Source organism: Larus michahellis, chromosome 1 (assembly GCF_964199755.1).
Source record: "Larus michahellis chromosome 1, bLarMic1.1, whole genome shotgun sequence".
In the NCBI taxonomy this organism is placed as follows: domain Eukaryota; kingdom Metazoa; phylum Chordata; class Aves; order Charadriiformes; family Laridae; genus Larus; species Larus michahellis.
In genome coordinates, this window is record NC_133896.1 from 2944313 (window position 1) to 2971136 (window position 26824).

The window sequence follows — 26824 nt, forward strand, 5'->3', positions numbered from 1 at the left end:
GTGCTTAGAGATATGGTTTAGTGGTGGTTTTTGTCAGTGTTATGTTGATGGTTTGACTAGGTGATCTGAAAGGTCCCTTCCGGTCTAGCCAATTCTATGATTCTAAATGTTTGAGGCAGACTCATGGAAAGACAGTGTGGGATTTTTTTAAGGTGGCTTTCTTTCTTTCCCTTCTTTCTTTCTTTCTTTCCCTTCTTTCTTTCCCTTCTTTCTTTCCCTTCTTTCTTTCTTTCTTTCTTTCTTTCCCTTCTTTCTTTCCCTTCTTTCTTTCTTTCCCTTCTTTCTTTCTTTCCCTTCTTTCTTTCTTTCCCTTCTTTCTTTCTTTCCCTTCTTTCTTTCTTTCCCTTCTTTCTTTCTTTCCCTTCTTTCTTTCTTTCCCTTCTTTCCCTTCTTTCCCTTCTTTCCCTTCTTTCCCTTCTTTCCCTTCTTTCCCTTCTTTCCCTTCTTTCCCTTCTTTCCCTTCTTTCCCTTCTTTCCCTTCTTTCCCTTCTTTCCCTTCTTTCCCTTCTTTCCCTTCTTTCCCTTCTTTCCCTTCTTTCCCTTCTTTCCCTTCTTTCCCTTCTTTCCCTTCTTTCCCTTCTTTCCCTTCTTTCCCTTCTTTCCCTTCTTTCCCTTCTTTCCCTTCTTTCCCTTCTTTCCCTTCTTTCCCTTCTTTCCCTTCTTTCCCTTCTTTCCCTTCTTTCCCTTCTTTCCCTTCTTTCCCTTCTTTCCCTTCTTTCCCTTCTTTCCCTTCTTTCCCTTCTTTCCCTTCTTTCCCTTCTTTCCCTTCTTTCCCTTCTTTCCCTTCTTTCCCTTCTTTCCCTTCTTTCCCTTCTTTCCCTTCTTTCCCTTCTTTCCCTTCTTTCCCTTCTTTCCCTTCTTTCCCTTCTTTCCCTTCTTTCCCTTCTTTCCCTTCTTTCCCTTCTTTCCCTTCTTTCCGAAATTGAAGTTGACATATGTTCAAGTTCTTGGTTCATATTGAGAGTTATATGCACTGAAGATTGCCAGTAGTATGCATTGAACTGTTTAATATTTCTTCCGAAAATTCAGCCTTTGACTTGTCTAGTCCATGCTGAGTCTGAGCACCAGAGTAAAAGCCAGCTATTTGTCCTTCAGAGACCTTCCTGGGATTATAGGTCAAAAAGACCAGATAGCTGGCTAAGATAAAAGGGTATGTAATTTAAAGGATTGTTAGGCTAGAAGTCATTTGGAGCAGTGTTTTGCTATCTTAAAGAACAAAATGAAAAATATTGATAATTTTAATGAAAGAAAACCAATGACTAAATTACAACTGTTTGCTTTCACCAGTATTAGTCTTGATAGTACTATGCAAGGAAATTGTCATTCTGCTATATAGCATCCTCTCTGGTTTTATGGTAAAATATAATCTTATCCAAATCATCTCTCCAGTTACTACAACTGTCAATAAAATGAAAAGAACAGAGGGACGGCTATAAGGGGAGAATATATCAAAATATTTCTAAACCAAGTCTCCAATGAACGGGTAAGAGGTGGTTGTGCAGGACAAGGAGATCTCCAAGTAATAAAATCTTGCGGTTTTAATAGTAAACGCTACTTTTCTTTCCCTCACAGTTTGTTTACCAGTTAGAGAATCTTCAGTGTGCTATTAAAGGATACTTTAAGTGTATGATTTATTGCATTAAGGTGAAAAGAAAAGCTTTGTTTTATTCTTTCATCTTCAGGCTGCAGCAAAGTGTTACTAAAACTCTTCATCACTTGTCAGATGAGGCAGGTTAAGTGTATTATATAGTGCTGCTTCTTGAAAGCTTGTTGTTTTTTAGTTAAACAGGAGGTAACCACTTAGAGACTTATTTTCTTCTGCCCCAGGGGAACAGTATGCAGTTTCCTCTACTGCTGCAATTTTTTTTTTTTTCCAAGACTGGTTTGCATGTGTACTGAACTCCTAGATTTTCTATGATCTCATGTTGAGATATATAACTAAAGTTTTGGGAAACACCAGACTGAAAATTGCATTTTTCAGATATTGCTACCTGTTTTTTGAAATCTAAATCTAAAAAATAGGAGGAGGACATTCTTTCTTCCCTTTGCTTGCAAGGTTGGTTGTGCACCTCTGACAATACTTTGTGAAGCCAGTTTATCTGATTCGCATTTTTAGCTTCATTAATGGTGTTTGAGGTCACCTGATGTTAATCACCTGAAAAATACACATCTAATCTAAGCTAGTAATTTAGCCTAGGGGTGAGATGTGGTGGTTCATCCCGTCCTCTGAAAGGCTTCTATTGCTCCTTAATCTCTGAAGCTCTATACAGAAAGAGTTGAGATGAGTAGTTCATCCAAGGTACTCTACTTTTTTCGTAGTTCCTTTTTTTTTTTTTTCCCCGCCTTCTCTCTCTTTCTTGGTGAGAAGGAGGCAGCTAATTGAGTCCTTTCTCTCACAATAATCCCTGATGATACTAAGTGACATTTCTCAACGGGGGCAGGGGGGGATGGCACTGAATATTCTGAAATTTAAGTAGAAAAAGTAGTATCTGCAGAAATTGGTAGAAGGAATTAATAAAGGCAGTGGTTATATAGAAGAGTGACTTTAATGCTAATGAGCAACCTAAGGAAACTGTAATTTTTGGGAAGCAGCACTGGATATCACATCCCATGACGTTGTCGATGGAGTTTTGACTGAGGACCAGTCATCTGTTGCTGTGCCAGTCTGTCTGTTGAGGAGATTGCTGAGCACCCTGGCTCTTTTTCAATCTGCTCTCTCCTTTGCAGAGGAGAGAATGTTTCACTCAAAGTGAACCTCGTATATTTCTGAATTAACTGGAAGCTTCTTTGCTGACATCAGATTACTCTTTCTCCTTAGACTTTTCATATCTGACCTCTTGCCCACTTGAACAGCCTCTTTCTTTTTCCCTGCACCTTTTATTAAATTAAATTCCTGAATTTGCGTTCTGGTATTTGAGATGATACTCACTCTTGCACTTGCTCACTCATGCTGGGTTAACTTGCTACTTGGTGACTACTCAAGGCAGTTTGTTCCTAGAATGGAATGCAATCTCCTTTTTTTTTTTTTTTTTTCTCACAATACTGCTACTTGCTACATCCTTCTGGAGTATCTTGTTTTTCTTACTGTGAACAGCTTACACCATTTCCACCACTGATAGCTTTTTAGTGTTGTAAGTATTACATCAGTTTAGAGACCAGTCATTTGAAAAAGTTTTTCGTTTTTTTTTTTTAGTAGATCTCATTACCCGTTATTAAAAATGTAGGTTAGATTATTGTTGGGAGAATTTTAAGCATGTCAGCATTTGTATTTTATTTTTATATACTTTCTGAATAATGACGATAGGCATAAACGTCATAGTTTCATACTGTTTACAACCATTTTTCAGCTTGTATTGCAAGCAGTAATACAGTACTAAATGTTGGTTGGAAAATACTTCAGTTACCACGTTTCAGAGTTGACAATACTGTAGCTCTCTGCTGACAATTAAATATAAAGTCAGTTTTGCTGCAATTGAAGGAAGACACGTTATGATGCTTTGGAAGTCACCTCTGCTTTCCTCAACAGAACCAGATCCTTTTGCCCTTGATGCTTTTGTGATGCCTAGATTTGAAATGCGTACATTGGCTATTTCTGACCTGCCTCTTGTGTCCTACCATAAATATTACATGAAATAAGTGCTCTGTCACTTTGTTACTAAAGCTTGACTTTCAGATTATTCTCTAAACCAAACATGCTGCTGTACGGGATGTGGGAAATGAGAGACGTTAACCTCAAGACATCAGAAAGTACTTGCAGATTCTCCTGCAGCTCCCTTTGTAAGTCAGCGATTCTCATTTACAGGACCTTGTTACCAATGCTGTTTAAATTCTTTTCCTTGTATCCTTCTCGAGTCAGCAGCAATGAGACCGAATGTGCTGTGGTTTACATCTGAGCTGAAGAAACAAATTCCGGAATTACTGTTTTCTCTGCACTGATACAGAACATCCATGTATCAGCCTGTTGTTATAACTTGAATGAATGAACAGGAGATTAGATTTGAGCGTGCCACAACAGCTGTTAAAGATCCACTTATTTATCACTGCAGGCTTCTTTGTACCTAATTTTGGGTGAAGTGATTGCTTTCAGATTTTGTGCACAGTTTCAGTGCCCGTGTCATCAATAAATAAAATCATAACTTGATAAGGAGATGGTTACTTTTTTTTTTTTCTGAATAGTCAGCTTCTACTGGAAAATTTTTGCTCCCTTTAAAATTTAACGCTAAGTTGTTAGATTGCTTTAAATGCACAAATAAAAATTTTGGCATCTTGATTTATCTTTCAATGCAACTCTAACCACTGAGAAATCCGGTTAATGGGATCAGCAGATGTATTGATGAGTGTTATCCTTGTGTGAAACAGTTTTTTTTTTTTTCTTTTCTTTCATTAACCTTTACCTGTAAAGACAGTTTCACTGCTTGTTTTGCTTGTATTTTTCACAGTATCATTGCATGATGGCCTCTTATATAATTTGTTTTTATCTCCCTCTTTCCCAGAATAACTCTCAAAGTTGTTAACTGGTTCTATCCAAACTAGTCAGAGAGGTAGATTTCTCAAGGATAATTAATTTATTTACGCATTTTCTAATAATTTGCAAATGGATTGGTGACAATGGTACTATTGCAGTGTTTCCTGATACGATTATTGACCAACGTTATATATCATAGATTATCTTCATACTGTTGAACTGATTTGCAAAGCAAAAAGAACTACTCCTGTACCCTGCAATGTGTCTTGCAACTTACTTTGAACATTAAGCCTTTTGTTGGTCTCCTAGAAATTTCCTGAAAAGGGTCTGTTCAGAACGGATGGGGGAAGCTCCTTACTGAGTGTGGGTATGCTGCAGAATAGTAACAAAGGTCTCTCTTTCCAGCAAGCACCCGTTCCTTTTCCGTCATTATTGTCCATATGCTTTTTCCATCACTATTGTCTCCGCCAGACTCTTTTCGGTGGTGCCCAGCAACAGGACAAGGGGCAATGGGCATAAACTGGAACACAGGAAATTCCATCTGGACATGAGGAAAAACTTCTTTCCTCTGAGGGTGCCAGACCACTAGAAGAGGCTGCCCAGAGAGGTGGTGGAGGCTCCATCTCTGGAGACATTCCAAACCCGCCTGGACGCGTTCCTGTGCCACCTGCCCTGGGTGACCCTGCTCTGGCAGGGGGTTGGACGAGATGATCTCCAGAGGTCCCTTCCAACCCCTGTCATTCTGTGTGATTCCTAGTTTAATTGTAGATTTGCGTTTCTGAATCGCATATCCTTCTCTTTCTACCATATCAGTTCTTCAAAATTTCTGTATTATTCTTTCCATCCTCCTTCTTACTCGATTCCTTCCCTTCAAAAGGGCTGGTCTCCTTGGCCGGAAAGGGAATGGTACCTCCTGCTATATCCCTGTCTGCAAAAAAATTCAGAGCATTGCTGGCGAGACAGGGAAGATGGTCTGATGATAGGGTTGAGCTTGGAGGAGATAATGATATGTGGAGACTTGCAGCAAGAGCTTCTGCAGCAGTACCTGATGCGTATAGATTCATTCCTGTTGGAAAAGACGCTGAAGATCATCAAGTCCAACTGTAGAAAGGCAGAGCCTGGGGAATCCTGGGGAGTGCCAAGACTGCAGAAAAGCCTATGCATCAATGAGCCTGGGGGATTTGGGAGAGCTTGGGCCAATATAAGGTGCGGAGATCCCTGCGGCAATGCATGCAAATAGGCCAGACGAGATTTTGGAAGGCCCTGGAGCTGGTGGTTGTGCTGCTGCTGTTGGCATGCTTTCTGGTGCTTGGCTGTCACGTGCATTTGAAATTTAGCAGCTGAAGGGAAGGAACTGGCTGCAGAAAGATGCCGTTCTTTGAGAGCAATAGTGGGGTAGGACAAACAAGCAATTGCACCATTCTTCAGTAGAATTAAAATATAACTTCTTAAATGTGACGTGCCTTATGGTAGCTTTAAGTAGCAGAGTAGTTACAAGTTAGTGATTGTTGCTGGTATTGGCGTGTGTTGATGTCAGTACAGGATGGTGATTCAGAACCATAGTTTTACCGCATTCCCTACTGCGTGACCCCTCAGGAGACTGGGAGACCTGTGAATTCCACCCTGCTACAGGACAGGTAGGGAAAACTCTCCGGGAGTGTGTTGTGCTACTGATCAGTCAATACAAGTGGGCAGTCACTGTGTGTGGAACTCTGGGTCAGCCATAAAACTCACCTTCTTTGTCCGAATATTACCATGACATGAGAGAAGGTAGGGTTATTGTGTATATAAGAGGAATAGAACCAAAATCTATGAGAAGCCCGGTTGTCATTAATTTAGTTGCTCATTGGAAGGAAAATACCATTGTTTTTTAGTTTCACAAAGCAGAGAGAGAATTTCCTTTGGCATTTGGAACGGTGAGTGTGCGGCTGGCTTTGGAAATAGCGTAAGCAATAGTGAAGGGGTTGAATGTCAGAAGGCTGATGAAACATCATTGTCATGAAGCTGTGTCCTCCCGCAAATACCAGTCTTTGGTTATCTTCCTTTATGTTTATTTGCCTTGCCTGCTCTCTCCTCATGGATTGTTTGGATTGGTTTGCTGTGAAAGGACAGGCTCTATCATCAGGCATGATAAGATCATTTAAAGTTACCAACGTCTGAGTATGAATGGAACACAAAATTTCAGTTTAGGTTGAAAAGTTAAGTGAATAGCAATTTATATTTTGCAAACATTTATTTATAAAAAAAGAGGGGAGGGATTGTTCCTTATAAGTCTGTACAGTCATTTGCCCTATGTGTACAGAATGCACAATATCAGAAAATAACATTATTCTTTATTGCGTTACCTATTCATGCTAACTCATCCCTTTCATTTACTCATTGGAAGTCTTCACTTACCTTCTTTGGGCAAGGCCCGTTCCCTATGCTTTGAACCACATTTATGTAAAAGCAGGGCCCCCTGCCCCACAAACAGTTGGCACATGGACATTTGACAATAAAATTCAATGCCTAGAGCCACTCCGAGCTTGTATTCCCACCAAAGGAAAAGTACGTGAAAGTATCCTCAAGAGAGGGCTTTCTGATTCAGCGTGATGAGCAGCTTTGTGAATCGTCTTGTTCCTGTCCAAAGCAATTGCAATCTAGAGCTGTAATTGGGTAAAATTGACTTTTCAGTGCCACTGATAGTGTGCAATCACAGCTGGAGAATCCTCTTTAAAGGTAATGGTAGTAGATGAACTGAATAGCAAAATTTGCTATTTATGTAGCCTTGACAGTATGGAGAGTCCCATGTGGGAGGGCTGGCCTGTGCAACAGCAGTTAGTAATTCTTTGCAATTAGTGGTAACTTCTAAATGTAAAACTAGAGATGCTTTGGTTTATAAACCCTTTTACCTAGGTATCATGTGTAGAAATACATGATTGTTGCACTGTCATCTATAGTGGCAGAAATTTCCAATTTCCAATAGTGGCAGAATTTTCAATTTCATTGAAATCCACGTGGTGAAAGAATTTAGAAATGATTTTTTCCAAGAAAATAAAAGGGATACCACTATGGGATTTACCCATGCTGCCAGATTAAATAACTTTACAATAAAGTTATGAACCATAAAGATCAAAAACTGGACAACTTAAAATGTCCTGAAAGAATGCTTAATCCTGTTGAAAGCAGAATCATAAAATCCTTCCCATCATTGCTTACAATATGATTATTTTTTAAATGTTGGATTGTGGAATCCTGATGCTTTTATCCGTTGTATTCAGCAAGAGAAGCTTTACAGTGTATGCACAGAGAGCTGAACTAGCAAATCTCTCAACCGTTGTTTTCAATCTAAGGGTGTTCTGCCACTGGTAGTCTTGAAAAGGTATGTGATGCTTCTGTTTTCGTTATTATTGTTTTTTAAAATTACTTACAATGAACAGGACAGCAACATGACTTATGGCTGAATAGCTGCTGAAATAAGTTATTTCGTATATATACAATTACATGCCGGAGGTGGGTGAGAAGGAGGCGTTATTAAGAAGTTTCAGTTGAACAACCTTGTAAGGGCATTGAGAACAATTTAAAAAGTTACAATAAAATTTCTTGTAGTCACGTAGCTGGCACAGCAGGAATTCTTAGAGAAACTAAAAATTAGGTCCATTTTTATGTTAACTGGATCCTTTAACTCAATCCACTTATTAGTGCTAAAGGACTGTGTTTTATTAGTGTCCCATGTTTCAAGGCGTACTGCCCGTATTTCAAGTTTCTTCTCTTGTGGTGCTTTCCTGTGTCTGTCACTTGTTAGATACAACTCAAGTTAGTGCTGACAGTCTGAGCTTGGCATGAGTGGGGGAGAGGCTGATGCGTTTGCTGGGCAGTGGGGAAAACCTAGAGTGGGTGTTGCACGAGGGATTTGTAGCGGGAGAGCTCACGCATTCATTGTTCAGCTGTCGGTGACTGGAAGGGCTGCGGGATGGCCGTGTCCTGCATGGAGCTTTGTTCCTGTGGCCTTGCTTCTTGACTCCTGCCCCTTCGTTCTCCTGTGCTCCATTTCTACTTTCTGTGTTGGTTAAAAGAACTAATTGTAAGTTTAGCCTCAGGATTTTATATTTTTCAATTTTCCGTCTTTTCTGTGGATTGTATACATCCATTTCTGTTTACTTGATTTTTCTGTTAGCTTATTAGAACATAACCTTGGACGTGGTAGGGGCTAATGAAAGTTCTTCTCTGCTTTTCTTGTTTAGGTGTGAATCTCAGAAATGAATTATTCTTATTAAATAGATCCATTAAGCACAGGCAAATAGAACCCAATTCAAAGAATCGCAGGGGAAAGCCTTGTAATCCTCCTCTCCCCTGTTTTTTTTCCAGCCTCTCTCGTAAATTCATTGTTGGGATTTACTGCTAAAGTTCCAACAATAATATTATACTGAAAAGAAGATGTTCCAAATATAATATGAACTAATTTTGCTTTATTATTTCTAGATCACGTACCATCTTGTTTCTAATTTAAATTAGTATAAATTGATTGATATCCACATTTACATTGTAAAATAGATAATGCAATATATACAGGAGCGCCTTTGGAAACTAAAATATTCAATATTTTTAAATTATGCACACTTAATTGCATTGTTTTCATATTTAATTATCCTATGAGCTTGTTTAAGTATTGCTGCACATTACCGATATTTAACAGTTAATACAAATTTCTGTCCTTGGAGGCGCACTTCATGTTTGTAGTGAATCCGTGATTGTAGGAAGTGTCTGTAATTCTGAATTTAAATGGAAGAGTTGCCGTATGTGTTGGTTGTTAAATTTGTATGAGTCTGAAAACAGAATTTATTCTTAAGAATGCTGTTCTTTCAAAATAATAATTAAATTTAAAAAAAACCCCAAAAAACCAAAAACCAAAACCTCAAACCTGTTTAAATACTGACCATGCCTGATCCATAGCTCATAATAAAGAAATTGGGAAATGTGTAATAAGGTCACTCACGAAGGCGACTGTTCTGGCACATGTAGATACTTGTTTCTGATGGTTCATTGTACATATACCAGGAAACTTCCCGATGGTCTCTAAGGGATTCCTTTACTGTTGGAAAAAAAAAATAGGGAGAAAAAACCAGATACTTTGGTCGGTAAAGCAAATAACTTATTACTGGATTTTTTTTCTTCAATGCTGGTGGACTGAAGGGACGGTTCATTATTTTTTCCATTGAGCATAAGGCTAATTTGGACTATTTATAGGGTTTGACACGGGTACAACAATGTTTGAAAACCATTAAATCTTTTTAAAACTTGTATGCCGGGAATAATGATGTACTAACCGTTACAACACTTCCTTGTTTCCTCCTGTATGCTGTTACCAGCAAATCCAGACTGTTTCAAAAATAATACATAAAGAAGGAAGAGTATATTTAATGGAGTCATTGACTTACCACCTAATTTAAGCACACTAAATATATTTGCTATGGCTTTAATCGACATTAAAATCATACAGTTTGATTTCAAAACTGGAAGTCTACCTATTTTCTTTAGCGTGCAATGACTGTTTATATGGCTTTCTTAAAAACTTATGTTTTCAGGAGTCCCAGACCAGAGTTCCTTGACAGTGTTACTGATGTCCAAAGCAAACTAAAGTATGTAATTCTTCCAGTGAATTTTATGCTCATAAGAGTTACCTGATTGACAGCTCCGATGAGCTGAAGCTTCTACGTGTGCACAGACAGCACGTAGCACGGGTAGGTGCAGATGGACTGTCTTGCATTGATTTACCAGTTACTTTAACCTGCGCCTCAAGTAACCTTTTTCAGGGGTGAGACAAAGTTGTGTTTTTTGGTTTTTTTGTTGTTTTTTTTTTTCCCATGGTGAGCTGCTTGAGACAACTTTGAGAATGTTGGGAAAGGTAACACTAGTTTCTTCTTCTTTAATTAATAAGAAATAAACAATACACATTTTTTTCCATGTCTAGTGGAAATTCTTGTATGCTACTTGAGTGCCTGTCATTTATATAGTTGGCTACTTTTGCTAAATTAAGAGTTATGGATTTGATATTTTGTATTTTCTCTGCTCTTCAACTTGCATGGCTACTGTTGATACTGATTTTTTTTATATATTTTTTTTAAAAGTATGGAATTTAGATATGGACCAAACCCGAGTGTTTATTAAGAATAAATTGAGGGTATTTGCATATTATAATATTTACTTATTATGCATCTTAAATTGGCATGTGGGTGGGAAAGGTGTTTTAACTGTGGAAGACCCGTAGTGTGTTTATAAGCCCATAGATTGATGCTGTGAAGGTACCAGGTTGCCAATTTATGCTTTCCGAGTCAATATTTATGACTGTTAGCGTGCTGTTAGAAATTTTCCTTGTGACATCTTCATTAACTTTAATGTCTACAAAGCTGCTGTTGCCCTGCCAGCTACTGAGACAGATGATGGGGTTGAAGGCAGCCCTAAGGTATGTTGTCCCAAGTGAGCTGGTTAATGTTCATACTTAATGTGCACGGGGACGTGAGAACTGCCTTGGTGGATCAGATCGATGGCTTGAATGCCCTGATGCTCTCTTGTCAATACCGGATGCTACAGAGGTGAATGCAAGAAATTCTGCAGAAAGTAATTGTGAAATAGTTTTTCCAGCAAAAAAATGAACTATTCCTGTTTCTGGCAATGATTGGTACATACCTTGAAGCAGCGTTCTCCAACTCCACTTTATATGTTATGTAGCCTGTTGGTGTTCTTTAGTTTTATTCCCCGCCCTGCCCTTGATTTTACTTGGTTTTGGCTTCAGCAAAAAGAGTTGGCAATATATTGTCCACTGTGCATTTCAAATATTACAAAAATAAAAATCTTTTAAATGCTGCACTGTCCACTTTGTTGTGAGCCTTTTTAGCAATGTGTGATGGAAGTATGAAGCCCAAAGCTGCCTATTTTACATTATTACTTTCTATGCCTTCTGTGTTGAGCCGTCTTGGGTTCTCTTTCCATTATTTCTGTGTGCTTTCCCAAAGGAAAATGGTTGTGTGGTAGTGCCATACCATTGTCTTCTGATAACTTCTGAATTTATTAATCTGTTTCAGCCAAATCTAATTAAGGGGGGCTGAAAGACTCAAGGTCCTGATATTTCTCTAGGTTTTGATAAATTAAGGGCTAGGTAGAAAAGAGCCAATAAGACAAATGCCTCTATGGAGAGAAGGTCTTCAGCTGCCTGGGCTGTTTTGCCGAAGGTTTACCACTCCACACGTACGCAATGGTTGGCAGATTGACCCATGTTCCACAAAAGCAACTGCAGCCTGTGCTGTGCATTGCCAAGCCGAGCTGGGAGATGGGAGAGAGAGCTGAATTTGGACACTGGAGAAGGGCTCAAGGAAGACGATGTCATAGAGACCGGGAAGAGGATGTCACAGGGACAAGAGAGATCGGCTTGACTTAACATGAAGGTGCAGAGAAACCCGCAATGCGGATCTGTGAGAAAATGGTCTATGTGAGTGCTTCTGATGCCAAAAAAACCTAAACAAACCCTTCTTAGTTTTTCTACGCTTTTTCTATGCTTTACTTTCTATGCTTTGAAACATTTTCTAATGTTTCCCCTTAAAAGAAAGAAAATGATACATGAGCTATTGGACAAAATAGGTTGGAGAACTTTTCAAAGTGATTATTCTGTTAAGACCATCAACTTCAGTGGAACTGAAATAGATCTCAGCAAAGCTTATCCTTGGCTCTAGCTGTTGTGTGGAAAGACTGATAAAACACTGTGCTGGAGGAAGTCTGGAAGTGCATCGTCTTATATCTATTTTTCATATTCTTCCTCTTTCATTCTTTATATATTCTATACTTACATTGGACCTTCTCTTCCCCTTCTACCTTCATTTCTCTCATGCTCAGCTGGCCGTGTAACACGTTTTCTTTGTGCAATGCTTGGGACTTACATGTGATTATGGTTGATTTTTAAAAACCAAGTAAAATGTGAGATAAAATCACATTATGCTTTCCAGTGTGTGTGACTATTCATTTTTCTGAACTGAATTTGTATACCATTGTGCTGCTCAGCTTGCTTGGCCTTATTTTCTCCCTTTTAAAGTTTTCCAGTCTTACAAAGTCTTGATTAAAATGATTTAGACTATTCATGTGCAGAGTTTAAAGTTTCTGTTTAGCTTTCCCATTGCTAGTGCTTTCTGTCCTCTGTTCTACCTTAGCCCGTGGCTAATCCATGACAGTAATTTACCGCTCATTTTATAACTACACTTTCTTAACAGCCTCTACTGAGTGCCAATGTAAAAGATGAACCCAGTTGTGTATGTAGCTTCTTGTTTGCTGTCTTGTTGATGCATTCAGACACTAATTTGAAGATTGTGCGTTCTGGTTTTGTGTATCTTACCCTTGCGTTAGTCCTCTGGATTGCAGCTAAGCCGTGTACTTGAAGCGTGGGTTGTCCTTCCTTGTGACTTGTTTATTTGATGACAGAAGTAGCCATTGTAGCCCCAAATGCATTGCTGAGCTCCCTGGGTGAAGGAATGGTGGCCTGAAACTTGAGAGGAGATGCCAAGGGACCTGGACTTGTTAGGCTTGGAAGTACCCTTCCAACAAGGAAGTTACTGAGAAGACAGAACCAGTGTTTTCATGGTGGTGCACGGCAGGAAGACGAGAAACAAGAGGCATGCATTGAAACAAGAGCGCTTTAGACCTGTAAGGAGAAGCTGTTTCACCATCGGGTCAGACAGGCCTTGAATACGTTGTCCAGAAGGGCTGTGCTGTATCCAGCCTTGGAGATGTTTTTTGTAAAGGCATATTTTTATCTCTTTAAGGAAGATGGCCAAATGGCCTGGAGAACATCTGTATGATTATATGGTTGTGCTCTGCTCTTTGAGAAGTTCCTGTCTGAAGGAAATCTGTTCACTGGACATATCATTTTTTTTTTTATTTATTAGCAAGGCTGAATGAAAAGTAGAACCGATTTATTTTCCTTTTTTTTTCTTTGTAAATTCATTCTCTGAATATTATTTAGCTAAGTATTTTCTAAAAGATGTTTGATTCTATCAAACCTAAGTGTCACTTCATTAATAACTTAATGCACCTGCCCTTTCAGGAGAGTTTAGTTAAGGTGCCTGATAATAAATGCTGTTTCCATTAATGACTTTTTTGAAATGCAAGACTAATGGGCAGATTCCTAGCTCTGCAGGCTAGAGCTATTTGATTAATTTGTCCATGTTGTATTCCTGATTTCTCAGGCTAACCTTTTTGAGGCTGCAGGTGTCTGCTTTACCTAATGCGTGTTGTTTGCAGCTTTGGGTGCCGCCACATTGCTGTGACCTTGATACCATGCTGAACGTTTTTTCTAGAAAGCAACTGCTTCAGAGTGAGAGGAAAAAGATAATGGATTTAGATCTTCTGACTAACGAGGGCAGGGGAGTTGGAGAAAAATAATGTGAGAGTAGCTGAGTTGCACGTACCCTTATGCACCAACCTATAGTAGACCTGGGAGATAAAATTGCCGATTGTTTCTCAAGAATTGTTTTCGTCATGTGAAGCTCTTGGCTTTGCTCCAATACTGCAAGTGGATGCCCTTTGAAGTTCCAAGATTAAGTGCGTATTATATAGCTGAAACCTCAGTAACTGTTGGTAAGTGCATAAGCTCTTCAGCACCCTTTGCTCCTCTGTCCTCATCAATTGTCCCTGTAATTACTCAAAGTGTTTTGGACCCTGGAAAACACAAGCGGTGTATGCTTTTGTATTCATTTGATTTAGAAGCACAAGTGGAGAATCAGTTATAAGGGTTAAGCAAATGGCTTTGCACAGTGTGTTTGTCTGTTTTTTGTTGTTGTGTTTTTTTTTTTTTTTTTTTTTTTTTTTTTAAACAACAATCGGGTTAGGCTTTGCCGGGACTGCAGAAAAGAGTATTTGTCTCTGAGTGGCTCCCAAAACCATTTTCATAGGGTTTGTGGCCTTTTAAAAAGGTGGCAGAATAAACCTCTTTCAGGTTTGCAGAAGGGTGTTGGATGGAGAAAAAGCTGAACAGAAAAGCGTTGAAACACGGCCATGCGTGGAATGCTCTTACTCTTCCATAACTGCCAGCCTGCGTTATTTTCAAAACAAAACCCTGTCCTGGTGCGAGGTGCCCTTACACCCTTTCACTCCACACATCCGTCTGAAGGCATAAAGCCAACGAGAGCAATTTTGGTAGAAAACTTGAGGAAATGTGCTATAACTTCTATTCTGGAAATTGCCTCTCTTCTATTTGTTGGGCATGATCACAGATTTGGGCCAATAGATGTGTATTGGATGTAATTTGTAGTTTCTTCAGATCTCAACATTGACTGTCTTGTGCTCTTTCTTCTGTGCTCTTAAAGCTTTGTTTTGAATGTGAGAGAGCTGAATTTGCCTTTTTTTGTGTGTGTGTATGGGAAGGGGAAGTTAAATGAAGCAAATATGTATGTTATCTTGTGCTTGCAGTATGCGAAAATGGTTTAAATAATTGGTTAATTTATAGGGGTTAATTTATATGTACTTTTTAAAAAAAGTTAGTATCTCTGCATAAAGGGGAGGAAATACGTCATGCGTTTGTGCTATAACATTAGGTGTAAATGACCGTGTCTTTCAAACTTCTCCAAAAGAGTAGGTGGACAAACAAGAAAGGTCAGGTAACTGCATCCCAGAGGCCATCAAGATGCCAAAATGTCCTTGTCCGTTGACAGTCCCTGCTTGGTTGGCCAAGGTGCAGGCAAGAGCTTTGTGTTTTTTATCATCTACTGGTATGCTGCGTCTGCGATGTTACATGGAGCGGTTTGGTCACTCTTCTAAGCGTTGTGCAACCTGCTGCTAGATCCGAGCATGGTAATGAGCCCATTGGCAGTGCAGCTGGTGGTACTCCATTCCCATTATCCCGAAGAGAATACCGCTTATCAGACACCTGTCAGCATCCACCCTTCACATGCGAAGAGGACAGAGAAGAGTTATTTCTGGCTGCAGCACTATGGCTTTTTGAGTATAGTTCCCATTACTGACCATCCATCTAAATTGTCTTGCGATGCGAGCTGTGCATTAGCACATTCAGCCTGGGGAAATGGGGGAGCTGCATTCATTTTACGCTCTTGTCGGAGCATAAGAAAGCGGAGGGATGCAAGTGTGACCTTCCTAAATGTACTTACCTGAAAATCTTCCGATTTTTTTGTCTGATCTGTGATGCACTTACTATGAAGTTGATGCTGATTTCAGTAGCCTGAAGAACTTAAAATCTCAGGGGGGTGGCAGTGGGAACGGCTACAGAATTTTTGGCAACTGCTGTATACTTCTTGTCTCCGGATCATGCTTATTTTAGCAGTCTTGCACCCACCAAGTTCTAATATTCTCCAATAGTTTAATGCCCAGCTGTCTGTTTTTAATGCCCCATCATCCGAGCAGAGATTGCCATCTGAGAGAAATGCTTTTATCTAGAAACAGTTCCTTTTTTTTTTTTTTACTGATCCTCTTTCTAATAAATTAACTTTTCTCGTTTTAAGTGCTTCTTCCCCCAGAACAAATCCCTCCTACTTGTAGAACTGCAATTTTTTTTACTGAAACATCATAAAGTTCCCACTTGGGAGCTACCCAATTATATCTTACAATAATTCTATTGAATGATCTATAGCTCCGCTTTTATTCCCTATTAGTATTTGGCTGATCGATGGGTAACCTAATTGATTGTTAAGGTCAAATGTCTTTATTAGCTGATGCCTGAATCTTTTCTCATTATGACTTAAAAAAACCAAAACAACCCTTCTATGGTCTCTTAGAGTTCTTGTACTCATATATGCACCCCAGAACAATCAACTTCATGACGTAGATGCTGGTGAACAATAGACGTGCAACGTTTTGTGTATTCTCAGGTGTAGTATTAAAAGGATGTGAAATATTGAAGTATCTGGATTGAGCAGAACTGCAGTAGGAAACACTTGATCATGGGTGTTCAGATTGTTCTGTGAATAAGGTAGCTGCAATGTGAAATAAATTCTTTGCTTTTATGACAGCTTAATCATGTCGAAGTGTACAAATGCCGAACCTTAACTGCTCTCATTTTGGCTTGTGATGCTTACTGAGGTGTGGGGGAGATTAATGGGCGCCGCAGTACAGAAGCGGGATCCTGGTGATTGCCTGATATTTTGCTAAACTTTTTTTCTCTTCTGGCAATACAGTTCGCTGTGGTTAGGTGGTCTTGGTTTGGAAACGTACCGGTGTGCTATAACAACTCAGTGTCTTCTCAAACGGCGAGTAGCCTTGTGTCGCCTCAGAGGGGAAAATAGTGGAGCGGTGTCAACCGTCAGGGGAGATTCTCCCAATATAATGGGGTCCTGCCTTTTGATCCATGGTCTGTGATGGTCATCTCAAGATTCATGTTTACCTCTGGATTTTCACATGTTAATATATTTTTAGGCTGGGGTCTGACTGGCCATTCACAAGTGTCCCCCCACTTCCCCCCAGCGCAACTCCATTTCTGCCATCTAAGCATTTCCTGCACCTGGCAGGATGGATATCGATTCATTCTGCTTTACTTAAGCTGGTTATAACTGAATTAGTTGGCCAAGACTCCCATCCAGTCGATGAAACTGCTTCATTCATTCATAAAATTCACTGTTTTAAAAGTCTACTTAAGGATGAGAAGAATTGCACACTGGACTCTATTATTAACCATAATGAGAATGTGGGCTAATGATGTTGGATAATGTTTGCAGATAAAGCCAACTCCTGGAGACGAGGTCACCAAGATACGTGGCTATTTGTCACTGGCTTTTTTTATGTGTATCTCTTTAGGCAGCAATCAGATTTTAAAAAATAATGTAAAACAAATAACTGGTTCCACAAAGAGTACTGGAATTGGAGGCTGTCCCAGTTTTGTCTTCTAATCACTAGGCACCCTTTCAGGCACTTTAGCTTTATTTGTAAAAATAAAAATAAAATATACATATTGGAGTTTATACAATATGTGGACTCAAACCTGTCTGTCTTAGGAGGATCTAAATTCCAGATATTCTGATTTCTGGGCAAATGCTTTAACTATTAGCTTGCTGTGAAAGAAAAGGCTGATGGCTTTTCTTCCTCTGCCCCAGTATCTCCGCAAATTTCCGCCGAGTGAACCGATGAGTTGTTGTCTGTATACATAAATACTTAATGCAACCTCAAAGGAGGCTGCTTGTTATCTCGTGATTGCTTGTGTCTTATATTGCCTGAAAAAGTAGTTCTCTGGTTTTTAGCTACCTAAGCAAGTGTTTATCACCTTCTTGGATACTACGCTTGACCGATAGGCATTTTAGAGTGAGATTACACGTCTTTTAGCTCTGTGGTTCCATGGAGTGGAATTTGAGCCAGATGCTTCAAAATAAGAGAATTATTGGTAGGCTTGTACTGGAATAGTGGAGTATTGCAGAGTTAGAGGTACAGCTCAGCTAGTGTGGGTGTACCTTTATTCATAGAATCGTAGACTGTGTTGGGTTGGAAGGGACCTCCAAAGGTCATCTAGTCCAACCCCCCTGCAGTGAGCAGGGACATCTTCAACTAGATCAGGTTGCTCAGAGCCTCATCAAGCCTGGCCTTGAATGTCTCCAGGGATGGGGCCTCCACCACCTCTCTGGGCAACCTGGGCCAGTGTCTCGCCACCCTCATTGGAAAGAACTTCTTCCTAATGTCTAATCTAACCCTGCCCTGCTCTAGTTTAAAGCCATTGCCCCTCGTCCTATCGCTACATGCCCTTGCAAACAGCCCCTCCCCAGACAGACGGCTCTAGATCAGGATTTATATTTGCATGAACCTGAAAATAATTACTTAATTTTTAATCTCTTCCCGCAGCTGTACTGTACAGTTGTTTTCTTTTCTGCCTATTGGAAAATTCACTTTTCTTGATAGCTACAAATCAATATTTTATGCAAAGTTAACAGCTGTTATACTGAAGTTGGCATAACTTTTGGTTACCAACCTACTACATTTTCCCAAGTGGAAAATGTTCGTTCTTACTAGATGACCGGGTATTCTAATTTTATATTATTTCTAATTCCTGCTGTGCTGTGTGTCAAGTTGTATTTGGATAGGGATAAAACCATCTCCAAAGTTGGGTAGTTTTTTTTTTGTGTGTGTGTTTGTTTTGAGTGGGGATTTTTTGTTTTTTTTTTTTTTAGGCTGAAACAACTTTTTCAGTGTGATTTCTTATGGAATTCTCTTGAAACATGTTTTATTGCTACATCTTCTATCGAAGGAAGTAACAACAAACTATTTCTGATCTCCTTGGGTCAGATTTTTTCGGAAGCGTGCAGTTGGCTATAGATGGAGACATGGTTAATACTGAACGGTATCAGTGTTCTCGCTTGCATGACTGCGCCCTTGAATATCAGAGAGAGTTGAGAATGGACCTGTTCTGTGTTTCAAAACCTTATTGAATGGATTTTGGTGTATACACATATATATAGGTGTTGTTCAATATATAGGTGTGTCGTATATATGTGTGTATATATGTCGTGTCCATATATAGGTGTCGTTCAAGCTTCTAGGATTAGTGGCTCTTATGCTTTTATACCTTTGTATGGAAAAGTTTATTCACAGACTTGAAGAAGTTGTGTCCCTGTTTTTTTAGTTCTCAACCAGACTTCTAATTAATTTATCTGATGTAATCTAAATGAAGAAAATATTCATTCTGTGGCTGCTTCTTTAAACAAAATGGGGAGAATTTGAGGCAAAATCACTTTCGAACATTAGAAAGTAGAAGTATGGATATCTAGGATGTTGTAAACGCTTTGTTGGGTAAAATACTCATCTACAAATACATGGTTCATTACACTGGAGGATGTTTCCCTTGTTTCCGTATGAATAAGAAGCAGCTTTTTATGACTTTTCTGTTTAGGTTTCAGTCCCATCTCCTCCCCGCCCCCCTCCCCCCCCCCGCCTTTTTTTTTCTTAAGAAATATGCCTTTATAAAGAAAAAAAATGTATTTAATTTAACATATACTGTGTGGTTTTTAATTTTCAAAAGATTCCACTAATTGAAAAGTTGTTTAATAAGAGTAATTTTTAAAAGCTCTCTAGTGTTTGTATGCTAAAATTTGAAAGGTGGCTAAACCACAGGAAAGCACTCCCAACTGCTTTATAGAAAAAAAAAATAAAATAGGGCACTGTATTTTGCAGGTGTTTCTGTAATTAGGAATATATTGTCTTCTGTTAACATTTAATTTAATTTTCTTTTAATTGTAGTTAATGATGAAGAACTAAAGAAAAGAATAGCTGAAGAACTGGCATTAGAACGAGCCAGGAGAGACTCTGAAGCTCAAAAGAGAAGGTTGGTTTGTTAATAACAATATTTAAAACAAACATGTACTTAATGATTTTATTATTGTTATTTATCTACTTACTATAAAAGTTTGATTTTGTGCCCCAAGACAAAATGGTAGGTAAGACCTTTGGGTGATACAGCAAGTTTTGATATTAAATACATGTTAAAACAACAAATTAACTGCAATGTCCTTAAAAGAGCTCATATAAAATGTTGATCTAAATCCCTTTTGATCTTATAAGCCTGACTTTTTTTGTTTTTTGCAGTCTTTTAAACTCAATCATCATTGATTTCTCCTGAGTCCAAATATTCACTTTGCCGTGTAGAGACAGAAATAGTTTGAGAGCAATGTGGAGGTGGCTTATTTAAAACCCCTCTATTTGATCAAAAAGTAAATTTTAACAGAAGTAGAAATGGTAATTCCTGTTATTTCTGTGAATTATAGATGTTTCTGTGAGTTTCAATATGTTTAGAACTGATTTAATAGTAGTACAAAGTAGAATCATAGGGTGGTTTGGGTTGGAAGGGACCTTAAAGACCACCCAGTGCCACCCCCTGCCCTGGGCAGGGACACCTCCCACCAGCCCAGGTTGCTCCAAGCCCCGTCCAACCTGGCCTTGAACCCCTCCAGGGATGGGGCAGCCACAGCTTCTCTGGGCAACCTGGGCCAGGGGCTCACCCCCCTCACAGCAAAGGATTTCTGCCTCAGATCTCATCTCAATCTCCCCTCTTCCAGTTTGAAGCCATCACTCCTTATCATATCGCTCCCCTCCCTGAGCCAGAGTCCCTCCCCAGCTTTCCTGGAGCCCCTTTAGGGACTGGAAGGGGCTGGAAGGTCTCCCCGGCGCCTTCTCTTCTCCAGGCTGAACCCCCCCAGCTCTCTCAGCCTGTCCCCACAGCAGAGGGGCTCCAGCCCTCCCAGCATCTCCGGGACCTCCTCTGGCCCCGCTCCAACAGCTCCGTGTCTCTCCTGTGCTGAGGCCCCAGCGCTGGAGGCAGCACTGCAGGGGGGTCTCCCTGAGCGGAGCAGAGGGGCAGAATCCCCCCCTCGCCCTGCTGCCCACGCTGCTGGGGATGCAGCCCAGGCTGCGGGGGGTTTCTGGGCTGCCAGCGCTCATTACTGGCTCGTGTTGAGCTTCTCATCCACCAACACCCCCAAGTCCTTCTCCTCAGGGCTGTTCTCAAGCCATTCTCTGCCCAGCCTGGATTTGTGCTTGGCATTGCCCTGATCCAGGTGCAGGACCTTGCACTTGACCTTGTTGAACTTCATGAGGTTTGCACAGACCCACCTCTCCAGCGTGTCCAGCTCCCTCTGGATGGCATCCCTTCCCTCCAGCGTGTTGACTGCTCCTCAGCTTGGTGTTGTCGGCAAACTTGCTGAGGGTGCACTCAGTCCCACTGTCCATGTCGCCCACAAAGATGACCCCTGAGGAATGCCACTCATCGCCACTTGGACATCGAGCAACCCTTTGAGTTTGGCCATCCAGACAATTTCTTATCCACTGACTCATCCGTCAAATCCACGTCTCTCCAATTTAGAGACCAGGATGTTGTGTGGGACAGTGTCAAATGCATTGCACAAGTTTCAGTAGATGATGTCATAGAATCATAGAATCATTGAATGGTTCGGGTTAGAAGGGACCTTAGAGATCATCTAGTTCCAACCCTGCTCCCAACGTCAGTTCTGTTCCCTTATCCACCAGTGCTGTAATGCCGTCGTAGAAGGCCACTGAATTTGTCAGGCATGATTTGCCCTTAGGGAAGCCATGTTGGCTGTCACCGATCACCTCCTTGTTTTCCATGTGTCTTAGCATTGTTTCCAGGAGGATCTGCTCCATGATCTTGCCAGGCACAGAGGTGAGACTGACCGTCCTGTAGTTCCCAGGTCTTCCTTTTTTACCTTTTTAAAAATGTGGGTTGTTTCACCTGTTCCCATCAGCGGGAACTTCACTGACACAACTTTTCAAATACGATGGCTAGTGACTTGGCAACTTCATCCACCAGTTCCCTCAGGACCTGCAGACGTATTTGAGCAGGTCCCGTGGACTTGTGCACCTTCAGGTTCCTTAGACGGTGCTAAAGTACTGCATTAAAACAGTTTACTAGTAGAAAACCATTTTGATATCCTTTTTGTTTATTGAAACATATTTTTCAGGGATTGTAGTTACTGTGAAAGACTGGGGAGGGTCACACAGAATGCAGCGGCGGACTTGGGATGCAGCGTTTTTAAATTATGCTCTGCAATGTTTAGTCTGCTACTGTGGGATTATTAGCAATTAAATAAATTCCTGTATATATATATATAACCTACACATTGTCCTCCATTCTGAGAATGGGAAGAAAAGCTCATTATGATGAATTAAAAAAATTAGAATTTAATTAGTACTACTTAAACTGTCTGCATATATATCAGTTGTTTCCTACACATCATTATATTATTATTTAATTGAGTTAGGTTGATGGAGTATATAATTAGATAGGACTACATAAATGTCCCGGGGGGGAAAAAAAAAAATCAGGCTTTTTTTTTTTGCATCAGCAATAAAGGAAATCAATATGTTACAGTGAAACCTCTCCTCTTTTGAACTGCGCTTTGACAGGAAAACTTGCATTACATTTGAGCTTAATGTTGACTGCTCAAGAGTTCAGCTGAACGTGATTACACTGTGGAAATATTTGTTTTGTAACTTCAGTATTTTGTCATTTGACGCTTTTCGGTAATTTTCATTAGGTGTTCCGTAATTCAGTTTTCACGGGTTGTGCATTGATCTGTGAAAGGTAGGGAGCAGATTGGCTTGTCGTATACCTGATTTTATATTTTGTAGGGAATAATGCTGGCAGCCTTCCCTTTATTTGGTTAAGGATTAGTGAGGAAGATGCTACATATTAAAAGGATCCTGTAAAACCTTTTTGGTGTCTCAGAACTAGGTTGGAGAATCTGTGCTTTTGAAATGTAAACTATAAAAATAAATTAAAATAAAAATATAAACAATAAAATGAGAAACATCAAGTCTTGTTAGCAGCTTTAATTCTTTCCTAGTTTTGATTTTTTTTTTTTTTAGCAATAATCAAGGATTTCACATTATGCTTTCTACACAGTGTACAGATATATTTTAGTCAGATTGCAGAATCTCTTTTCATGTTGATGCAGATGTTTACTTTGCTATTACTTGAGGCTTTTACGGACTGAATTCTGGTTGAGGTTTTTGTTTTAAAACCACTTAAGAAGTGCCGTAGCAAATGTGGAGCTGTTCTCCTGCGAATCCCGTTCTTCTGAGAACGCAGTGAGCGATTTTCTGTTGATTGCTTTAAGAACGGATTGATGTTGTTCGGGTTCAGCATATGCGTGTTTTCAGCATATGTGTAATTTTTCATCTTTACTTTCAGTTTTCAAGCACGTACGTACTTAAGAGCTAGATGCACATTGTTCAGATAAAGTATTTTATATCTTGCCTGTCTGTCCAGTGCAGAGAGTTCTAGATAATAAAAACAGGAAAAGGAAAGGATTACCCTCAACTGTGGTTATTTGTAATAAAGATACGAACACATTGATGCAGTGTGGGAAAACAGAGCAAAACCTGAGTTCCCAGCTATACTGTGCTTAAAATGTGTAATGGAAGGAAACTGTTAACAAGAGAACAGTTCATAGTATTCATATGTCAATAGCTGCACCAGAAAAGATGAATGTAATGCAGGTTTCATAACTTAGATGGAGGGATGCAGTATAGAAATGCACTGGTGCTGTGCAAGGCCAGTTAGGCTGAAGCGTGACGGTGTCTCGTGTCTCAGAACAGCAACGCGCAGAGCTCAGACTCACTGGCTCTTTCCACTCCAGTGTCAGGCTCTTTGATAGGGAAGTGAGTATAATGAGGTCTGACGCCCTGAACACAAGAATTGCAACTTTTATCTAGGAAAAACAAGTCGAAGTGCTGGACTTCTACTATTTTTATTAATTAATGAATTTATTTATTTTAAGAGGTATGGTAGGGCCATAAGCCCATCATTAGTGAATTTATCTGGTATCCTAGTATTAAGAACTACTTGACTTTCCATTTCTGATCTGTTTAGTTTGATAATCCACTACTTGTCTTTGACCGTCTTTTAGAATCATAGAATCATTTAGGTTGGAAAAGACCCTTGGGATCATCGAGTCCAACCATCAACCCCACTCTACAGAGTTCTCCCCTACACCATATCCCCCAACACCACATCTAAACGAGTCTTAAACACATCCAGGGATGGTGACTCCACCACCTCCCTGGGCAGCCTATTCCAGTGTCTGACCACTCTTTCTGGGAAGAATTTTTTCCTAATGTCCAGCCTAAACCTCCCCTGTTGCAGCTTGAAGCCATTCCCTCTTGTTCTGTCGCTAATTACCTGTGAGAAGAGACCAGCACCAACCTCTCTACAGTGTCCTTTCAAGTAGTTGCAGAGAGTGATGAGGTCTCCCCTCAGCCTCCTCTTCCTCAAACTAAACAGTCCCAGCTCCTTCAATCGCTCCTCATAAAATTTATTCTCCAGGCCCTTCACCAGCTTCATTGCCCTCCTCTGCACTCGCTCCAGCACCTCGAGGTCTCTCTCGTATTGAGGTGCTCAAAACTGGACACAATACTCAAGTTGTGGCCTCACCAGTGCTGAGTACAGGGGGACAGTCGCCTCCCTCCTTCTGCTGGTCACACTATTTCTAATACAAGCCAGGATGGCATTTGCTTTCTTGGCCACCTGGGCACACTGCTGGCTCGTGTTCAGCCGCTTGTCAATTAGAACCTCCAGGTCCTTTTCTGCCAGGCAGCTCTCCAGCCACACTGCCCCAAGCCTGTAGCGATGCATGGGGTTGTTGTGGCCCAAGTGCAGGACTCGGCACTTGGCCTTGTTGAAGCACATTCCATTAGCGTTGGCCCATCGGTCCAATCTATCCAAGTCTCTCTGTAGAGTCTCCCTGTCCTCATGCAGATCAACACTCCCGCTTACCTCGGTGTCATCTGCAAACTTGCTGATGATACACTCTATGTCCTTATCAAGGTCGTCAATAAAGACGTTAAACAGAAATGGTCCCAACACTGAGCCCTGAGGGACACCACTTGTGACCGGCCGCCAGCTGGATTTAACTCCATTGACCACCACTCTTTGGGGCCGCCCATCCAGCCAGTGCTTGATCCAGCAGATCGTGTGCTCATCCAGGCCTTGAGCAGACAGTTTTTCCATGAGAATTCTATGGGGGACAGTGTCAAATGTGTTTCGAGAGTCTAGGTAGACAATGTCCACAGCCCTTCCCTTATCCAATAATCTGGTCAGCTTGTCATAGAAGGAAATCAGGTTCGTCAGGCAGGATCTGCCTTTCATAATAGAAGACTCTTAATTTCGTGTCACATACCATTGACCAATGCCTTTCATAAACCCATGCTGACTAGGCCTGATCCCCTGGTTGTCCATTGGCTGAGAATATGAAGCTTGCCTAGAGTTTTGGCTGTATGAGAGTAGGATGAAAGCCAGGAGGCTCCTCGGAAACTTAAATTTCCCTGCAAATAATGGTGAACCTTTTCAGGATTTTCTTCCTCCAGAATTTGGAAGTCCATAGGGAGGTTGTGGAAGCATAGGAAGTTGTTGCAAAGATTAACCACTTTTGTGGGAATGCGTGTGACTTCTGGTCTGTGGATGGAAATTTGAATTTTACCAATGTCTGAATTCCCTCATGTTTGACTCTCCTGGCCCAGGAGACCACCTCATCTCACTTACTGGTTTTGCAGTCCAACTGATGGAGAAACGTTCCTGGAAGTGCCAGTGCTCATGAAAGGTATACACAGAAGAAAAAGTTATTTTGAAAAACCAAAATTGAGCAACAACTCTTATCATCAGCGTAATGATAAAATTTTAGGTGCTGCCAACCTCATCAGACAACTGGGTTTCTCCACTAAAACATACGCAAAATAATACTTAAATGAAAGAGGCAAATGAAGGATGTGATTTTCCATAGAAATTGAATGCTCATGAATGATTACTTACCTCTTTTTCCCTTGAGAATCAGTCTTATTTATTTTGCTGATCATTTAGCTCAGGCTAATTATATTTGTGGGTTTTCAGTCTTTTTGGCTTGGCAAGTGTTTCCTAGCTTCCACTCTTCTTATATGATTTGGCACATGGCAAATATTAATTATATGCAGAATGAGGTGGTTTTGCAAAATGCTGTGTGTGACAGTCCCTTCAATATTGCAGAAAGTTTATTTTGTTCCAATATTCACTGTACGCATGCATTTAATTTTCTTAGCATGACAAACAGACATCCCTGTGCAGTTTGCTGATGTACGACTGCCCCAAGAGACCCAGATGATTGTTTTCCCTATGCTTAGTTGTACTTGGATTCTCCTACATCCAAAAGATTCCAGATTTTGTTTCTTAGATGAAAAGTACTACCGTAAGTAGGAGTTTTAAGGCAGGGAAAGGCTTAAAAACAGCCTTTTGTTTGGTTTAGTGGCCCTTCAGTAACTCTGTTATTAGGTCTACTCTAAAATTGTTTAAGGCATGTAGGAGCATTGTGCAACTGTTGCTCAAAATCTTGTTAAAAAGGTTCTAATGTGTGTAGAAGTTACATGGTGTATCTTAAATCTTTTATTTAAATTTCTGTTTAGACAGTTGCAACCCTGCAAGGTTACTTCTGTTTAGTTTAATATCCTGGACATGGATTAACTTGATTTGAGGGACACACTTGAACTTCTCCACGTGACTTCATCTGAAGCTGAATGGGACCCATTCCCGGGATCCCTTGTGAAGGGAATTGAATAGGTGGTAACTGTCGGTGGAGGGGAAATGGTGGGTATCTGGAGGTTAATGATTTTAGCCAGCAGATCCAGAAGAGAACTATTGCTGCAGCCTCACAAGTGTCTCAGTGTCTCTAACTACCTTGTACTGTGGGGACAATCCTGCGTTTGCTTTTGTAGTCTTATTCAGTCCTTGTCCAGCTTTCTGGGCCTTCTAGTGGTTGCCTACTGGCATCCCTGTTATCCCTTCCCTGTATTGGCTTCTGTTTATTTTCCAGTATGGTCACCAAAAAGCCAATTAGCAGAACAAGGAAGACATGGACCTGTTGTAGTGGG

At 40.3% G+C, this 26824-nt stretch overlaps 1 protein-coding gene across 2 annotated transcripts in view; it reads left to right on the plus strand.

The window, feature by feature from the left end:
- CHCHD3 (coiled-coil-helix-coiled-coil-helix domain containing 3) overlaps positions 1-26824 on the plus strand; it is a 176906-nt gene that overhangs the window by 11125 nt on the left and 138957 nt on the right. For both annotated transcript variants that reach the window (XM_074573189.1, XM_074573190.1), the window contains exon 3: positions 19655-19739. In XM_074573189.1, coding sequence (XP_074429290.1) covers positions 19655-19739 — 85 coding nt within the window. The remainder of the gene's footprint in view (positions 1-19654; positions 19740-26824) is intronic.